Source organism: Spermophilus citellus (assembly GCF_964194105.1).
Source record: "Spermophilus citellus genome assembly, chromosome: 2".
Lineage (NCBI taxonomy): Eukaryota > Metazoa > Chordata > Mammalia > Rodentia > Sciuridae > Spermophilus > Spermophilus citellus.
Genome location: NC_138183.1, coordinates 195,037,941 through 195,055,075, shown reverse-complemented (window position 1 = coordinate 195,055,075; position 17,135 = coordinate 195,037,941). Strand labels below are relative to the sequence as shown.

The 17,135-nt window shown below is 54.4% G+C and overlaps 1 protein-coding gene across 3 annotated transcripts in view; it reads right to left on the bottom strand.

Moving 5' to 3' along the window:
- Nucleotides 1–17,135, bottom strand: part of PDE2A (phosphodiesterase 2A) — a 59,850-nt gene that overhangs the window by 33,235 nt on the left and 9,480 nt on the right. For 2 of the 3 annotated variants that reach the window (XM_081279018.1, XM_081279017.1), the window contains exon 2: nucleotides 15,678–15,739. The exons of the other annotated variant lie outside the window; for it this stretch is intronic. In XM_081279018.1, coding sequence (XP_081135144.1) covers nucleotides 15,678–15,739 — 62 coding nt within the window. The remainder of the gene's footprint in view (nucleotides 1–15,677; nucleotides 15,740–17,135) is intronic. 3 annotated transcript variants of the gene reach the window in all.

The window sequence follows — 17,135 nt, the reverse complement described above, 5'->3', positions numbered from 1 at the left end:
AGTTGGTCTGGTATGAGGTCCATCATTCCTAGATGACCGTGGTGTGGCTGGTCTGGGAACCACATCTTGAGATCCACTAACCTGCATGATCTCAGAGCCTCCTGGAGCCCTGGGGAGACCTGTTTTGATCATCCCAATTTATAGGTGAAGGAGCTAAGGACAGAGAGAGAGCCCTGCTCCAGTGAGGGCAGCCCAGCCTCTGAAGATAACTACAGCACTTGCCCCACAGGAGGGGACTTCATGGGGAAAGTACTGAAGCAGGGGAGAGGGGGTGAGGGAGGAGAGAACTGGGGTGGTGGGCAACAGGGCACAGGGCACATGGAAGGGCCTACCTGCAGCCCAGCCTAGAAGAAGGACCCGCCAAGGCCTTGCCTCCCTCTTCCCCTCTCATTCCTCTTCCCACCTTCCTTCATTTCATCCCCCATTCTTCTCTGTCCCCATCCCTCTCCTTCTCCCTCATGCCCACCCTTTGCAGACTCCGGCTTCAGTTGTTACTCCAACAGGGCCGCGTCTCCAGCCTCCGAGCCACACTGGAGACACGTGCACTGTAGAATACACCTGTGCCTGTCCTGGTGCCTCCCGTGGGTCCCGCCTCCCTGATGAGCTTGGCACTATTGCTGGATCCCTCCTTCCCACGCCCACGGCCAGCTCCTTCTGGGCCTCTCACCCTATTCCAGTCTTGCCTTCTCTAGCTCCTGCCAATTGTCCAGGCCCCCTTGGATCCATCGAGGGCTAGGTCGTGTTGGGGGAGAGGGTGAGAAGGGGAAAGTGGCTGGGCAGGGAAGGCAGGGGTTGTCTGAACCATCAGTTCTCTGAGGTCTGACTCAATCCCCAGCCTGGGGACCAGCAAGGAGGGAGGGGACAAGAGAGCAGCCAACACGGAGGAGGGAGATGACCTCAGTGAGAGGGCAGGTCAGGCTCAGGGCTTCTTCCACCCCTCCTCACCTTCAGCTGTGTCATGTATATGACAAACCACAGCGACCCCATCCCTCCTACCCACCTTCTCCTCACAGTCCCTCACCACTGCTCCCCCAGCCAGCTACCGGGCAGTGGTTCTGTTTCTACCTCTAACTCTCCTGTCTCCTGGCCTGGAGTCCATGAAGGCAGAGCTGGGACAGGGGCCCAGACACAAGGAGGCAGCTGTAGCCACACTGTGAGCCAGCATCCTGCCTCGAGAGAACCTGGGCGGCAAGGAGGGTGGCTGCCCTTCTCCAGAGTGTGCGAGCAAAGAGTAGCCCCTCCAGCTCTACACTCCACGACTCCCTGACCTCAATGTTGGGAGGCTTCCTCTCCCTCACCCCTGCTTGAAGGGCCTCCATGGTAGGTCAGGAGCTGGACAAAGCAACTTCAGAGCCTCACATGAAACGAGAGGTACATCCCTCAGGAAATGACAGCCAAAAGGAAGGACGTGATCCATGGATGGATGAGCGACCCCCCCTCCCCTGAGCACCCCCACTCTCAGGGAGATTCGGTTGTTGCTCCCTCACAGGCAGATTGACCCTCCCGCTAGGGCCCCATGACCCTGTGCACCCCTGTCACAGCACTGTGTGTGTCAATGTATTGTCGCTCTTTCTCACCTGGCTCCCCCATCAGACTAGGAGCTCTTAGAAGGGGAAGGTTGGGCCCTGCTCCTCTGCAGGTCCCTGGCATCACCTAGCCCCTCACAGAAGTCAGTTGTTTGCTGACCTGTGAACTTCTGGATGCTCAGGGCTATTGAGCCATGAAGAGTGCATAACATCAGTGAATCGAAAGGTGGGCCCCAGGACCCCTGGAGACCCCCAGGCAGGGGGACTGATGAGTTCTCTCAAAGTCTCCCAAGGCTGGTGTGGCAACAGTCTCAGAGAAGAGTCAAAGGAATGAGGGCACCTTGTGCTGAGAGCTTCTGGCAACCTTCCCGGGGTGTCTGTGCAGGCCAGAAGGCCCTTCTTGCACTGGGATCATCTCCCAGTGAAGGAGTCGGGGCAGCAGGTCAGGAGAGTGAGTGAGTGAGTCAGTGACATCACCTCCTCCAGGAAGACTTCCAACCCAGGTGGTCACTGGTCCTACTCCCAGGACTCCTGAGAATTCCCAGAGGACCACAGTCAACAGGCCCCAGGCCTCCTGGAGTCCAGTCCCCAGCTTGACGGGGGTAGACTAAAGCCAGAGGAGGCAGGAAAGGCCTGCTCAGGTTCTCCCCTGGAGGGGGAGGCTCATGGCCCAGCCCAGCCCTCTTAGCCACACCAGTCTACCTCCCTCCTGAGCAATTTGTCTTCAGGACTCCTGGACACCCTGTATTGGCCAGGGGATTGGATGAGCTCCTCTCAGATATGGGGTGGAGTGGGGTATCTTCCTCTGGGCCGGGCTCAGGGTCTCTGTCTGCCCTTGTGCCAGACACCATGCCCACCCTGGAGGTAAATGCTGAATGTCACTGGCCTGGCTCAGGGTTAGTGTGGGCCTGCAGAGGGCAGAGAGGAAGAGCAAGTCTGGGGAGCATCTGTGGGGGTGGGTAAGGGTGCTGGGGGCCTAATGCTGGCTGCCTCTGGGACAACGCAGCAGGCCCAGGGCAGCTGGCTGCCTAGTGATGCCTGCTGGGGGGCTCTCCCTGGCTCTGTGCCCCTCTCTCGGGGCCTTCTGGGCTCACCACGCTGCCTCTCTCACTGTCTTTCTTTGGTGGGCGTCTCTCCCACAGCCTCACGCTGCTTTGTCCCGTGACTCTATCTGGCTCCATCCTCAGAGTTTGGCCCAACCCAGCTGTTCCCCAAATCCCAGGGGAGGGAGAAAATGGAAGTATGAGAAAGAGAGACAGGGACAGAGATCAATTCAGAAACATAGTGACAGACATAAGAGCCAGAAGGGGACCCTGGGGACAAGACTGGAGTGTCAGGGCCAGCCAGGGAAGCCCCTGGGGGGAAGGCCTTGAAGGCAAAGGCAGAGTTGGGGGGAGAAGCGGGGTCCTCCCTCTCTCTCCCTGGGCACTAATCCTACCCTTCCCTCTCCATCCCTCCCCCTGCAGGAATGTCTGAGCACTTTTATTGTCCCTAAAAATAGCCCTTCTTTATTAGGAGTTGGGGTGAGGAATCTTCTGGGCAGGGTTCATCCCAGGCATGCCCCTGCGTCTGGGCTCTCATCCACTGTGTTTCCCAGGGCAGTGACCTCTCTCGGCTGCCCTACCCTGGCAGTGTTTTTGTTTGTTTTGTTTTGTTTTTGTTTGGTACCAGGAATTGAACCCAGGGGCACTCAACCACCTGAGCCACATCCTCAGCCCTTTTTATATTTTATTTAGAGACTGGATCTCAATAAGTTGCTTAGGGCCTCACTAAGTTGCTGAGGCTGGCTTTAAACTCGAGATCCTCCTGCCTCAGCTTCCGGAGCCGCTGGGATTAGTCATGTGCCACCACGCCTAGCTCCCGGCAGTGCTTTGTTAAAACATAAGTGTGCCTATACCCTGCCTTCCCATAAGACTGCCAGTGCTCATCACACCCACCCTGGGCTCTAGCTTGGGGCTGTGGGGAGCTGCCTGTACAGCCCTCCTGGAGTCTTCTAGAGGAGTGAAGGAACAAGGGGCTGCGCCCATCTGACTCCCTACCTTCACCCAGGCTGGGCGTGCTTGGGCCTCTGCTCAACTCTACCTCATTCTCTTCACCCCTTCATTTCTCCCCACTGGGGCCTTGGCTCCCCACTTTCCTGCATATGGTGCCCTCTTTTCTCTCCTGTCCTTCCAGATCCAGCCCTGATCTGGTCCTCTGGGAAACCCCCAGCCCGGCTCTCTGACTCATTGCCACCTCCTCCCTCCCCTGCTTGCCTTGGCAGAGCAAGCCAGGGGCTGGGCTGCAGGATCCCAGAGCAGATGTGGGCACTGAGGCCCAGAGTCCTCTGCCAGTGAAGGAGGGAGTTGGCAGGGAGGCATTGCAGGCTCTGGGGCTCATGCCCTGCCCTGAACGTGGACCCTCTTGGTCCCCTGCATGACCCCTCTCCAGCTTTGGTTTTCTTTTCTGGACCCTTGGCCCCAGGGGGTTCTCTCTATTCGGTCACCAGGGTAAATCCCACCCAGTCTCATCTCCCCTCTGCCTCCATTTTTCAGATGAGGGACCCAAGCCCCAGAGGTGGGAGGTAATGGCCTAAGAGATTGTGGGCAGCTAGTCACAGTCCTCAGTTACTGCATCAGTGCACAGGGTCCTAGGCAGAGGGGCTCCAGGGACGGAGGCAGGCTCCTCATACACCCTACCCCACCCTGCCCGTACAGGCAGGCAGGCTGGCATCCAAAGTTATTTGCCTTTGGAGGGCCCAGGAGCCATAGAACAAACATCCGGATTCTCTGGAATTTCTCCTTCTCTCCCGCCTTGCATCCCGAGAGCCTGGGAGCCAGAGCAATTACACATGTGTGCATACACACGTGCTCACACGCACACGTGCACACAACCCAGGCCGGATAGACAAAAGCCTGGGAACTTTAGTGGGATTGTTGTGTCTGAGTCTGTGCAGATTTCTTAAGAGTCCCAGAGTCCTGAAAGGATGATGCCCTTCCTCCTGTCCTCAGACCCTATATATGCAATTGAAAATTAATTTTATCTTGGAAATGAAAATGAAAATAGCTTTCTGTGTGGCTTCTTTGAGAGCAAGATTCTGGGTATACTCATCAAGGCTGACCTTTTCTCTCACTTTGTAGGGAGTTCTTGCTTGGCTGGTGATCTAAGCATATGTGGTCCATAATGGTGTGTCCCTATGGGCCACCATGTGACCACAGCAGAATATGACCCTTGGGTTACTAGGAAAACATCTGTGGGAAAGCATATGGGTTGTGCTTCTGTGGAAGACAGTTTAAGAGTGTGAATGTGTGAGTATCCTATGTCCACGTCCATACCTGGTCATCCGCACATGGCTTTCACTGCCTATGTCCCTGCGGGTGTGAATCAGGTCATTGACATCCATGTGAGCCTGGTGCATGCAGTGAGCTTTGTTTCTCTTGGGGTCTTGTCTATGAATGAGTGTGTGGCTGAGAGTGTTGGTATCTGGGTGATATAATTCTCCTCCCTAGGCACCCTGTCACCTCCTCTATCACCTTCCTCAGATCTGCCACCTCCCTGGCCCACCACATACCATACACATTGGACAAGTCTTTCAATTTCCTGGGCTCAGTTTCCTCATCTGTAAAATTTAGGTTAAACTGGAGCCATCCAAGTACTACCTAAGATAGCTGCTTGCAGGGGCCAAGGCCACCTTGTGCTAGTTAGAAAAAAGGGACCCAGCAGTCTGAGAAAAGGCAGCCCCGAGGGGCAAGCCTCCATGAGGGGAGTGGGCTCAATGTCAGCATCACCCCATCTCTGTTGGCACCCCTGTGTGAGGTACAGGCTGCATTAGGAAGCGATGGCCTTGTAAGTGATGAAGAAATGGCAGCTCCCTTTCTTCCTGCTCCCACCTCCACCTGTAGAGGCTCTCTGACTCTGGAACTGAGTGGACACATCCTAGATGCGACTCTGAGGACACCCATCCCTCTTAACGTCCCCTGGGGCTCTGTCCCCCCCCTCCACCCTTCTCCCCCAAGACCCAGGAGGCCCTACAGAAGCCCTGAGAGGGGGTGAACTGGAGCTGAGATGCAGAGACCCTGAGGTGGCTGGGTGACCTGAGACTCACAGCCCAACCCTCGTTGTCCAAATGGGAAACAGAGGCCTAGAGAGGAGCAGGGTCGCCCTCCCCAGGGACTCTGCTTTCAAGGCCTCTGTGGCTGCCATCTGAAAGACCAGGCATCTGAACTCTGTTGGCTCCTGAATGGAGCCTGAGGGGTGGCTGTAGGGGTCCAGGGACAGGCACTTGGAGACCCATGCTCTCAGCTGTTGGCATGGCCCTCCTACCTCTTCCCCCTCCCCACCAGGGCCAGATCTTCTACTGGTGTGATTAACCAAATTATGGGGCTTTTTCTTGAGCAAATTGCATAGGCCTAATTGAATGAGGCTGCAGGAACCTGGGCTGGAGGCTAACGAAGGAGAAGAGGGTGCAGGAGTGAGTGGGTGGGGGGATTACTGACATGGAGCGAGGGATAGAACAGGGCATCTTGTGCAGTCCTGTTGACAGTCCCATTTGATGCTTGAGGAAATTGAGGCTCCAAAGATAAAATGCCACAGTCAGAGCCCAGGCAGGGTTGCCCCACACCCTGGGTCCTGCCCATCAGCACCTACCACATCCCATCAAGGTTCCCACCGGCCCCTGGAAAACTTCCTGGGTGTCCAGAGAAGGGAGAGGGCTTCATGCCAGCTCACACTGTTTCTGTCCTTGGTGGACGTTTGTTGTCCAAACTCCCTCTGACGCTCAGCAGCTGAGACTGGGACTGATCACCCTCAGATTGCATGTGCTCACGTCACCCACAGCACTGTAAGCCCCTCTCATTCACACATAGTGTCTTGCTCTGTTTCATACTATTCACCCCAAGGTGACACACAGGGACGTGATCACTGTCACCTTCACAGAGCACGTCCCACATGCTTGGTGATATACAATGATTCCACAGAGCCCCACATCAAGTGTCAGAGGGCCACACAGAGTGATTCATCACTCTCACCCTAATTCAGAGTGTCCCACATTCTCAGTATCCTACATCAGAATCCCAAGGCCACTGTGTCACCCACAGCATCAGATGCAGGTACCATGCTGGCTCTGCACACACATTTCAGCATCATCCGGGACCTCCTAGTCTCAAAAGGAAAAAAAATTCCACCTTTTATGAAATGACATCATTTCATAATGATGCAACTTACAGAATGAGAAAAAATATTTTCAAACCATTTATCCCTTTATCTATTAAGAAGATAATAGCCAGCAAATATGAAGAACTCCTAACAACTCGATGACAAAAAAGCAAACACTCTCATTTAAAATATGGACAAAGGAGTTGAATAAACATTACTCCAAAGCAGATATACAAATAGCCAACAAACATGTGAAAGGATGTTCAACATCAATGATCCTGAGGGAAATGCAAATCAAAACTACAGGGAAAGGGGCTGGGGTTGTGGCTGTATGGTAGAGTGCTTGCCTAGCAGGTGTGAGGCACTGGGTTCGAACCCAAGCACCACATAAAAACTAAATAAACAAAATAAAGGTATTGTGTCCATCTACAATTAAAAATATTTAAAAAAAAAACACACACACAGTGAGGGCTGGGGATGTGGCTCAAGCGGTAGCGCGCTCGCCTGGCATGCGTGCGGCCCGGGTTCGATCCTCAGCACCACATACAAACAAAGATGTTGTGCCCGCCGAGAACTAAAAAATAAATATTAAAATTCTCTCTCTCTCTCTCTCTCTCTCTCAAAAAAAAAAAAAAAAACCACAGTGAGGGAACCATCTCGCACCCACTAGGATGGCGGCTACCATCAAGAGACCCAGAAAATAGCAAGAATTGGCAAAGACGTGGAGAAACGGTGACACCTGTCTTCTGCTGGTGGGGATGTAAAATGGTGAAGATGCCAAGCAAAACAATATGGCCCTTTCTCAAAAAAAATCCAACATAGAATTATCATATGATTTTACCAACTCTGCTTATAGGTATATACCCAAAGCAGGGTCTTAAACAGATCTTTGTTGGCTCATGTTCATAGCAATCTGATTCACAAAAGAAAAACCATGGAAGCAACCTGAGTGTCCATTGATGGACAGACAAATGGATAAGCAAAATGTGGTCTATACATACGATGGAATAGTCTTTGGCCATAAAAAGGAGGAGAATCCTGACACATGCTACAATACAGATGAACTTATGGTAAGTGAACATAGATGTCAGTCACAGAAAGACAAATGCTTCATAATCCCAATTACATGAGGTACCTGGAGAGGTCAAATTCCTAGAGATAGAGAGTAACTGGTGGTGTCCAGGGCAGGGTCAATATTGTTCAATAGCTGCAGGTTCTGTTTGGGACATGAAAACAGTTCTGGAGACTGGTGGTGGAACAATGTGAGTGCACTAACACCAATGTGCACCCTTAGAAAAGGTTGTTGAAATAGTGCATTTTATGTTACATATATTTTACCATAATTAACATTTTTAAAAGAATCTTAAGCAAAGAAAAATGAAAAAAAAGTGAGGAAGAAATAAAATAAATATGACCAAATCTTGACAACTGTTGATTTGGGGTGATAGGAATATGGCAGTTTATTGTATTATTCTCTCCAATATTGTGTGTGTTTAAAATTTTCCACAATTTAAAAAATCTTAATCTCCTTGGACCCCACCCCTTTTTCAGATATGCCCACCCCTTCTCTGCATCACTCAGAGACCAGTGTCTCCAAAGGCTGGCTGTGCTTACTTCCCACTCATTGTCCCTCCCAGGCCAGTCTGACTTCTGGCCCCGCCTGTCACTGAAGTAGGTCTTACCAGCCTGGCACACCCTCATGGCCCAGGAGGGACAGTGTCCCATCCCCTACCTCAGTTGAGGGCCTAGCAGCATCTATACCCCAATTCTCCCTCCTTGGCCTCCAACTTCACATTCCTGGTCTCCTCCACCTCCCTAGTGGCTCTCTGTCCTCACCACCTCTCTGCACTCTGGGGTGTGTGGGAAGGACTCAGTCCTCAGTCCCCACCTCTTCTGTCACAATGTTCTCTCCCTAGATCATCCCAGTCAGATCCACAGATTAACATTACCCACCCCTATGGATTCCTAAATATACGGCCAGCCTGGCCCCTGCTGCCCACTGGACAGCTTCATCTGCATGTTTGACTTAACACGTCCAAAGCAGGCCTCTCCATTTCTGCCTCCTTCCCCCCTGTCCCCACTAACCCCCTGATCATCCCCGTCTTTGCTCCTCTCCTGCTAGGAGCCACAAGCAAATAATATGATGCATGGCACTTTCGGTTGTAAGGTGACGCCAGCTAGCCATTGAGATGATATGATTATGTTAAGATTTACATTCATATGGAAATTGGACTCCTGCTGTTCACCTTGGCCTGCTAGGGACTCATGTTACGGGACTCCTGGAGAGTTCCCATTGGTTGGGGAAGGATAGTAGGAGGGAATTCCGGGGGAGGTGTGGGGGGGGCCCGGTTCCAGTAGACCGGGTTTGGCTTGCCGGAGCGTACGGAGTATTTGGCGGCTTTTTCAAAAATAAAGTTTTGTTCCTGCTTGAGTGGCTCGTGATTCTGTGCCCAGCCAAGACATTGGCACTCTCCATATTCCGTCACCTGGTTTTTCAAATCAAAAACCTGGGAATTGTCCGTCCTCAGTTTGTCGTTCTTGTTCACCTTCTTGGTCATCAGCAAGTCTGGTCATTTCTACCTGACAAACATCTATAAAGCTTGGCCATCTCTGAGGAGACTCTAAATGACCTGATGGCCTCCCCACTGTTCCCTGACTTGTCCCCCCATACCCATCAGCCAGAGCCGCCGTTCAACACCATCTCTCAGACCGCGCTGCTTCTTCGCCTGAACCTATCAGTGTCTTCCCACAACACTGTCACACATGGCATTGCGTGCTTACACTTCACATGGTCACAACCCTCACACATGCAGTGTCAGGCTTGGGGCCGTGTGCATCACACACTCATTTTCACTCAGTTGTCACACCATGTTTGCACACCCAATCCCACTGTATCATATCCTTGGGTGGCGCTCAATCTCACCATTCAGTGTCAGACACTCCAGCCCCACACTGAAGCCACACCTGGTACTGCACATGGCATTTGATTCTCATGATGTCACACCCTTCATGCATCCATCATCACCCCCAATGACACACACTTGGTGGCACACCCACTGTCTCCCACATTTGCCATCACAGAGTGCCACACACCCAGGTCACATATTCAATGACTAACCTATCTTCACACAGCATCCCAGGTCATGGTCACATACTTGATATCACATGTCACAAGCTCAGTGTCACACACTCAATAGAATACCCACTATCCCACAATCAGTGTCTCAGTGTCACCCTCAGCGTCACCCTGGGTCCCTCCGCCCCTGCTGGGCATGGTCACAGAGCTGCTGCCCTGTGTCAAGCCTGTTTCCTGTTGTTGTGCTCAGAGTCCTCAGCTCCTGCTTGTTCCTTCAAGGATTTCCTGTTGTCAGGGCCCATTCAGGCCTGGTCTAGTCTGGGATACACAGTCCAAAGCCCAGGAGAGGGCCAGCAGGAACCCCGGCCGCCTCTGCCTCAGGACCAATCCTGGTGGGACTAAAGGGATTTTCCATCATCCCCCATTTGACGCACCTAGATCCCACCAAGTGTCCAGGCTCATGTTGGTTACAGTGAGATGGGCAGAGGAGGGGGACCTGTGGGCCTTGCCCTAGTCTCAGAATGCCCAGGCCTGCGCTTGCCAAGAGGGAAGCTGAGAGAAGCTGCCTACCCTGCCTGAACAACTCTGAACAAGACCAGCAGGGATGCAGCCTGAAGCTGAAGCCTGAGGAGGGGAAGGTGGAAGGTGGACGGAGGACAAAGGGGTAGAGAGTGAGAGCTGGGAGTCACCCCAGAGAAGCCCTTGACAGCTGAGGAAGAAGAGGAAAGTCATCCCAGGTGGGAGCACCAGACGGGAGCAAAGTCTTGGAGAAGGGTACCTGGAGGAGACAGGGCTGGGCAGAGGAACATGAGAGAGTGGGAGGTCGTTTGTGGGGTTTGGAGAAAACAGGTTTCCTTCCCCAGCCAGCAGCAGTCAGAGGCAGCCTCCCCTGCAGGGTCCTCAGGGAATGCCCCTCCCTGGCCTTGCTGGTGGCCCCACAGATAGCCTCCAGGGCTGCCAAGGCTCCTCAGCTGCCAAGGGCCTTCACCTCCTGCCCCAGCCGGCCCGCAGGAAGGACAGGAGGAGGCCAGTGCACACGCTCCCCACACGGCCTGAGATAAATATTTCCCGGGAAACGGAACTTGTTCTCTCTGTGTTTACAGCCAAGGGCCAGGCAGGACAGTGGGGGAGGGGCCCGCTAGAGGAACCTCATCTCTGGGCCACAGCTCTGGCCTGGTACTGCCTCAGACCTGCGGTGCACCTCTGAGTGGGTCCTTGCCTCCCTCTGAGGTCTGCTGCAGGCTCTAGAGAGGCCGCTGTCCCTGGGCCTAGCCCTGCCCACAGCCTGGCTCAGATTGTGTTTCCTCTCATGTAAGTCCCAGAGCTTACTGCCTCCCCCTTGAGACTAGGCGGATGGCAAGACCCCGTGACACCGACACCGTCTCTCCTTGTCCTCAGTCAGTCAGGGGTGTAGACAGATGGATAGGCAGACAAACAGACAGGCTGGAGTGGCAGCTGAGACTACCCTGCCCCCCAGCCGCATGTCCCTGCACACCCTGGGCCTGTGCAGCCTGACAGGTGGGCCCAGACAGATGGCAGGACCTCAGGGCTCCCAAGGATGCCAGATGCTATGGCCAACTTGTTGGCGGCAGCTCCCTTGAGGCCACAGAGCATCATCAAGGCCACTTGCTACTGATGTGCGGAATCCAGGAGAGGCAGGCACAGCTGGCAGCCAGGAGTATTCACTCAAGAATTTTAAACTATGGCCTGAAAAGTGCCACCTGCAGTGCTCCTTCCTGACTTCCACAGGGCTCCCTGCCTGGGAGCCTATGCCCCACTGACACGCGGAGCCTTCTCCCATGGAGACCACAGCAGCATCCTGCTCACCCACCCATGCACAGGTCGAGAAGCCTTTCTCCACTTCACCTACTGCTACCCCACCACCTAGGCCCACTCATTGGTGGCCTCAGTCTCACTCCTGACCCAAAGGCCAAGCCTTCCTCAGGCTACAACTCAGGCAGAGGTTTTGGGAGGTCCTTTCTTTTTTTATTAATATTTATTTTTTTTTAGTTTTAGGTGGACACAATATCTTTATTTATATTTATGTGGTGCTGAGGATCAAACCCAGTGCCTCATGCATACCAGGTGAGAGCTCTACCAGTGAGCCACAACCCCAGCCCCGGGAGCTCCTTTCTCAGCACTGCGCCTTCCTCCTGCAGGCACCTCTGGGGCCAAGTCTTTGTTCTAGATTCTTCTCTCTGTTCCCAGTCCGGTGCTGGTCCTTGCTGCCTCTAGCTGGTCCTGTCCGAAGCTGACCACATTGACCTCTCTGATTGCCCAGGAAATCTTTTTCTTCTTCTTCTTCTTTTTTTTTTTTTTTGGTGTGTGTGTGTGTGGTGCTGGGGATTGAACCCAGGGCCTTGTGCATGCAAGGCAAGCACTCTACCAACTGAGCTATATCTCCAGCCCCTGCCCAGGCAATTTTGGGCCTCACTGATCCATGGCTTTGACACTCTCCCTCCTTCACAGTCCTAATGCTACCTCCTCCACAAAGTTTCCAAGACTGCTCCAACCCAACAACTGAGGCCCCTTCTTCGAACTATTCCAACCCTACTCACAGCCATTCTCATTCATTCAAGAGGTCTTTATTGAGCACCTACTGTATAGTAGGCCTGTGTCAGGCCCCATGTGAGATAAAGGAGACTGAGGTGTTTATAATCAAATGAGAAAGAATATATAACCCCCATAACCAAGTGGGGTAACAAGTTACCTGAGGAAACCCCAGGGAAACTTGGGAGCTGTGAGGTTCAGAACACGGTGCAAACGGACTCAGCCTGATATGGAAGGAGCCGTTTGAGAGGACCTCACAGTGGAGGTAACATCTAATCTGGCCCTTGAAAAGCGTGAGTGGAGAACAAGGAAAGGTTGCTCAGGACAGATGAGTCAGAAGAACTGGCATGTGCTGGGAAGTGAGCAAGGCCCTGTGGCCAAAGCACTGGCTGTCTGGGGGCAAGGAGTGGACATGAGGGGCCCAGCAGGTGGAGAGAACAATGCCAAGGGATGTGGTCATTACTTATCCTAACAGCAGCAATAGAAAACCAGTGCTGCTCCCTGCATTTGAGACTTTGTCCTTTTCCACTCCCCAACCCCCAACCCAGGGCTCCCAAGACCCGTCTGGGCCTGAGATCCAACTCAGAAAGGACATCCATGCAATGCTCCCGGCTCACCAACTTGAACTGTCTCAGCCCAAACCTCCAGAGACAGCAAAGATGCAGAGGATTCTCCCTCAGGATCCCAAGCTTAGCTGGAAGTGCCCCTCCTCCAAGTCGGCCAGCTGGCCAGGAGCCAGGGAGCCATCCCAAGAGGGCGTGCTGAACCCAAACCTGCTGGGTGGGGATGAGTGCCAGTATCTCTGCTCCTCTGGCTGCCACCCAGAAAATGCCAGGAGAATGTGCCATGCCCGTTGAACATCCACTAGCCTCAGTCCAGCCCCACAGCATGCCCTGTCTCCCGGGGTTGCAGCCCAGTCCTGGCTCCAAGGATCTTACCCTGATGGGGAGCAAGGGGAGGGCAGCTCTCTCAGAGGACCTGCTGTAGATCACACTGGGCCAGACAGTCACACTCCCTTATTATAACTTCTCCCGACAGCTCTGTGTACAAGGCCCAGTAACAGTGATCTGCCCAGTAACAACAGAGGATCTCATCCCTGTTTGCAGGTGAGGAGGCTAATGCTTGGGCTGGCCAAGTGGCTGATCCACCCACTTGGGAAGTGGGGAAACTGGGACTTGAACCCACACTTCCCTAACTGATGGTCTGTCCACTCTATGAGGCCATCTATCTCTCCAGCCTCCATGTGACAGGAGAGTCCTCAGCATGCTCCCCCTATCCTTTCTTTTCCCTCCAGCTGTTCCATAATCTGAGCAATACTCTCAGGTCCCCACTCTCTCCAGGCCTGTCCTTTCTGTGCTGGGGAATCCACAAGGGCATCCTGTCTCTTTTCCAGCAGGGCTGAGCATGAGCCTGGGCACTCAGGGTGGGGGTGCTGACAGACCCAGAAACAAAGCAGGCCCTGCCAGGAGGCCAGGCAGCACTGACCATCTGTGGGACGGCTGTGGAGTTGGGGGCAGGACAAAGCCTAGAGCTGATGTGCTCTTGGCCTAGGATTCAGAGGCAGGAGGCAACAGGAACAAAGGAGAATCAGAGAGAGAATACCGGGATGGGAGCAAATGGGCTGATCCAGGGAGGCCTCTTGGAGACCATGAGGTTGGTGAAGTAGGGAGGAGTCAGAACTCGCTAGAGCAGGCCAGTAGCAGCAGCAGAAGGTCCCTGCACAGAGGCACAGGCAAGGAGCCTGGAGCCGGGCTCCTTCCCACGGGACCCAGCCCTCATCACCCAGGAGGGTCTCAGCTTCTCCAAATCCCCCTCCCCTAGTGGCTTCCTGGGTAGATGACAAATCCAGCCTTCCCTGGCAGTTGGCCGAGGCTGCTGAGACTCTGCCGGCTCCCAGGAACACCATCTGTCCCAGCTCTGGGGGGAGCTCCCGCCCCTTGGGGAATGCCATAGCAATAAATAAATTAATAATGACTCTCCAGGCCCTCCCCTGTCTCCCTTCACCAGCTCCCAGCTGCAGGGCTCAGGCCCACAGGGAGGGACATTCTTAGCCCTGGCCCCATGTGACAGCAGGGAACCCCTGCTGAACCCCTCCAGCTCCAGACACTGTGCTGCATCTCCCTCCCACCTTACCTGAGGGCAGGGAGCGGGTGGGCATCTCCCCTCTCTCAGCAATTCCCTGACTCATTCAGGACATCCCCTGGGTCTCAGTTTCCCCAAACTAAAAGAGAAATAATAGCAGTCCCTACCTCCTAGGGGTGTGGTGAGATTAGACAAGAGTATCTAATGCACCCAGATCAGAGGAGGCTGACACATAGGCCACAGCTTCCTTCTCATCTGAGCTGGCCCCGGGGCATGTGAGCTGACTCTGGACTCATTCTCTCTCGCCTGGGCACTCAGGCGCGCGCGCGCGCACACACACACACATTTTTGTTCTTCATTGAACATGAAAGTTTTCTTTAAGGTACCCTAAAGTCATGGTCAGGGGCTGGGGCAGCCGCTTCTCCTATCAGTGGAAATACACTGACCAAGCCCTGTAGCAGGCACCCACGGAGACACTGGGGACTCGGGAATGAAAAAGGCACAGTGCCCAGGTTCAAGAAGCTCACAGTGCAGAGAAGATAAGCACACACACACACACACATGGAGTCATGTAATGGAGAAAACAGGGTGCTAGTGGCACACAGTGGGCAACAGACAGCAGAATGCCCCAGCATCCGACTGCCAGGCAGGAGAGCTCAGAGGAGGGAGCATGAGCCAGCTGGGTCTGGAGGTGATGGAGGGGCAGGGAGGATGTCCCAGAGGAGGGAGGCTAGAGCAGAGCCCAGATGGATTTAGTAGGCCAAGGAGGGGAAGGGACAAGCAGCAGTGATTGGGGGGGGAGGCAGGAGTCCTTTAGGGGGACTGTGGCCAAACTGGGGCTTCTGAGGGGTCCTGGTGGAAGCACTGAGAATCTGTGAGCAGGAGAATGACAAGTAAGGTTTTTGTATTAGAAGGATCCTCTGGCACCCACATAAAGATGGAGTAATTGAAAGCAGGCCACCTGTGAGTCCAGGGGAGCTGATGGGACAGGACCCAGCAGCAGGAGGAATGGAGAAGAGAGGAGCTCAGGACATGCTCAGGGCAGAGAAGCCACAGCGAGGGAGGGATGTGAAATGATTCCCAGGTTAGTTGAGGGAAGGAGGATTCCTCAGAGATGGGGAACCCCAGGCTGAGTATATAGAAAGTGAGGGGAGATAGTCTTGGTGTGAGGTGGAGGGGCTAGGGCTGGGACTGGGATGTGGCTCCAGCCTCCCAGTCCTCCCAGGGGCAGGGGCAGTTCTCAGACTGCCCTCTAGCCTGCGCCCCCACCCCCCCAAGCCCACCCATTCCTCCCTCCACTGAGCTCTCACCTCCAGTCGGTCGTCTCTACTCCCTGGGGGCTCTGGCTCCTGTGCAAGGGGGTCCTGGCTGGCTGCAGAGACAAGAAGGCCAGGGGCTGAGGCCTGCCAGGCCGTTTCCCCTTCTCCCCAGCCTGCCCTCCCAGCAAGCCCACAGGTAGCCTCCTCCGCTCTCTCTGGCTCTCCTGTACTCTCTTCTTCTTGACTCTGAGAATAGAGCCATGATTTTTCTTTCTGCCTAGCACTCCCAAGGAGTGGAAATGACCACATCCTAACCCCTCCTGAGACCCCTCCACATCTCTCCAAGGAACTCCCCCAGCCCTCTCTGAGCCTTAGCTTCTCTATCTATGAAGCAGGATCTATGTCCTCCTTGCACGGTCTCTGAGGTTCCACAGTGGGTTGGACATTTGGTTCACAGGCAATCGAGGGGCTTTCAGCCCAGAGGTGCTGCAAACCCCAAATGAATGCGATTTCAAGTGGCATCCGCCACCCCTAGTACCTGGCACAGAGTCCTCTGGGCTCCTGTAAGAGGCCCACCCCCTGTCCCTCCCACCCGCATCACTTCCATAGCTCCTTGAAGGCTGACAGTGGAGATGCTGCCACAGGCCTTGGCAGACACACAGGGACCCACTTTCTCTTTCTCTGAAGCCCACCACCCAAGCAGCTTCCAGAAACTCTTAAGTTTCTCTGACAGTCACTGCCCAGGGGCTGTGTGCAGGCTCCTGCCCCTCCCTGCCCCCACCAGCAAGCGTGCCCAGCATCGGACAGGCGGCGGGATATTCTGAGCCTGGCTTCATTCCCGTCAGCTGCTGGCCGCCATGCCAGCCTGGCGCGGGTGCAGGGGCTGATTTGATTTGGCAGCTTGGGAAGCGTGTGGTGGGGACAGGGAGGGGGGGAGGGGGATGAGACACCCATCCCCGTTAGGAAATAAACAGCCTCAGGCACTCAGTGAGCTGGGGGGAGGGCACAGTCTGGCCTGGGGAAGGGGTTTCTGAGTTCCCTGCCTCGTGTACCCGTCTTCTCGACCAGGCCCTGAACACCTGTCCATGGCTGCTGGAATCTATGGCTCTCCTTGAGTGGCTGTAGGGGTGGCAGTAGCTGCACCTGGTGTGTGGATGCATGTGTGTTGGCTGTGGCAGGTATCTGGCTGTCTCCCATATCCCTGAGTCCTAGGGGGACAGCTAAGCAGGGTCACTGTGTGGCTATCGGGGAGCTAATGGTCGAGGAGTGGCCATCTTCCAGGGTGACTGTGACCATGTGGCTGGACCTCTGCAGGGGACTGACTGCAGCCCAGGGCATGACAAGGTCTCTCATGTGCCTGACGACCACAGGGCCTGGTAGTCATTGGCTCTGGCCCATTCCTTCCCTCTGTGCGATGACCCCACTAACCCAGCTGTGTCCAGTGGAGGAAATGACGAGGGCCCAGATAACCAGCTGACCCCAAGGGCATCCCTTTTGTCCACAAAGCGT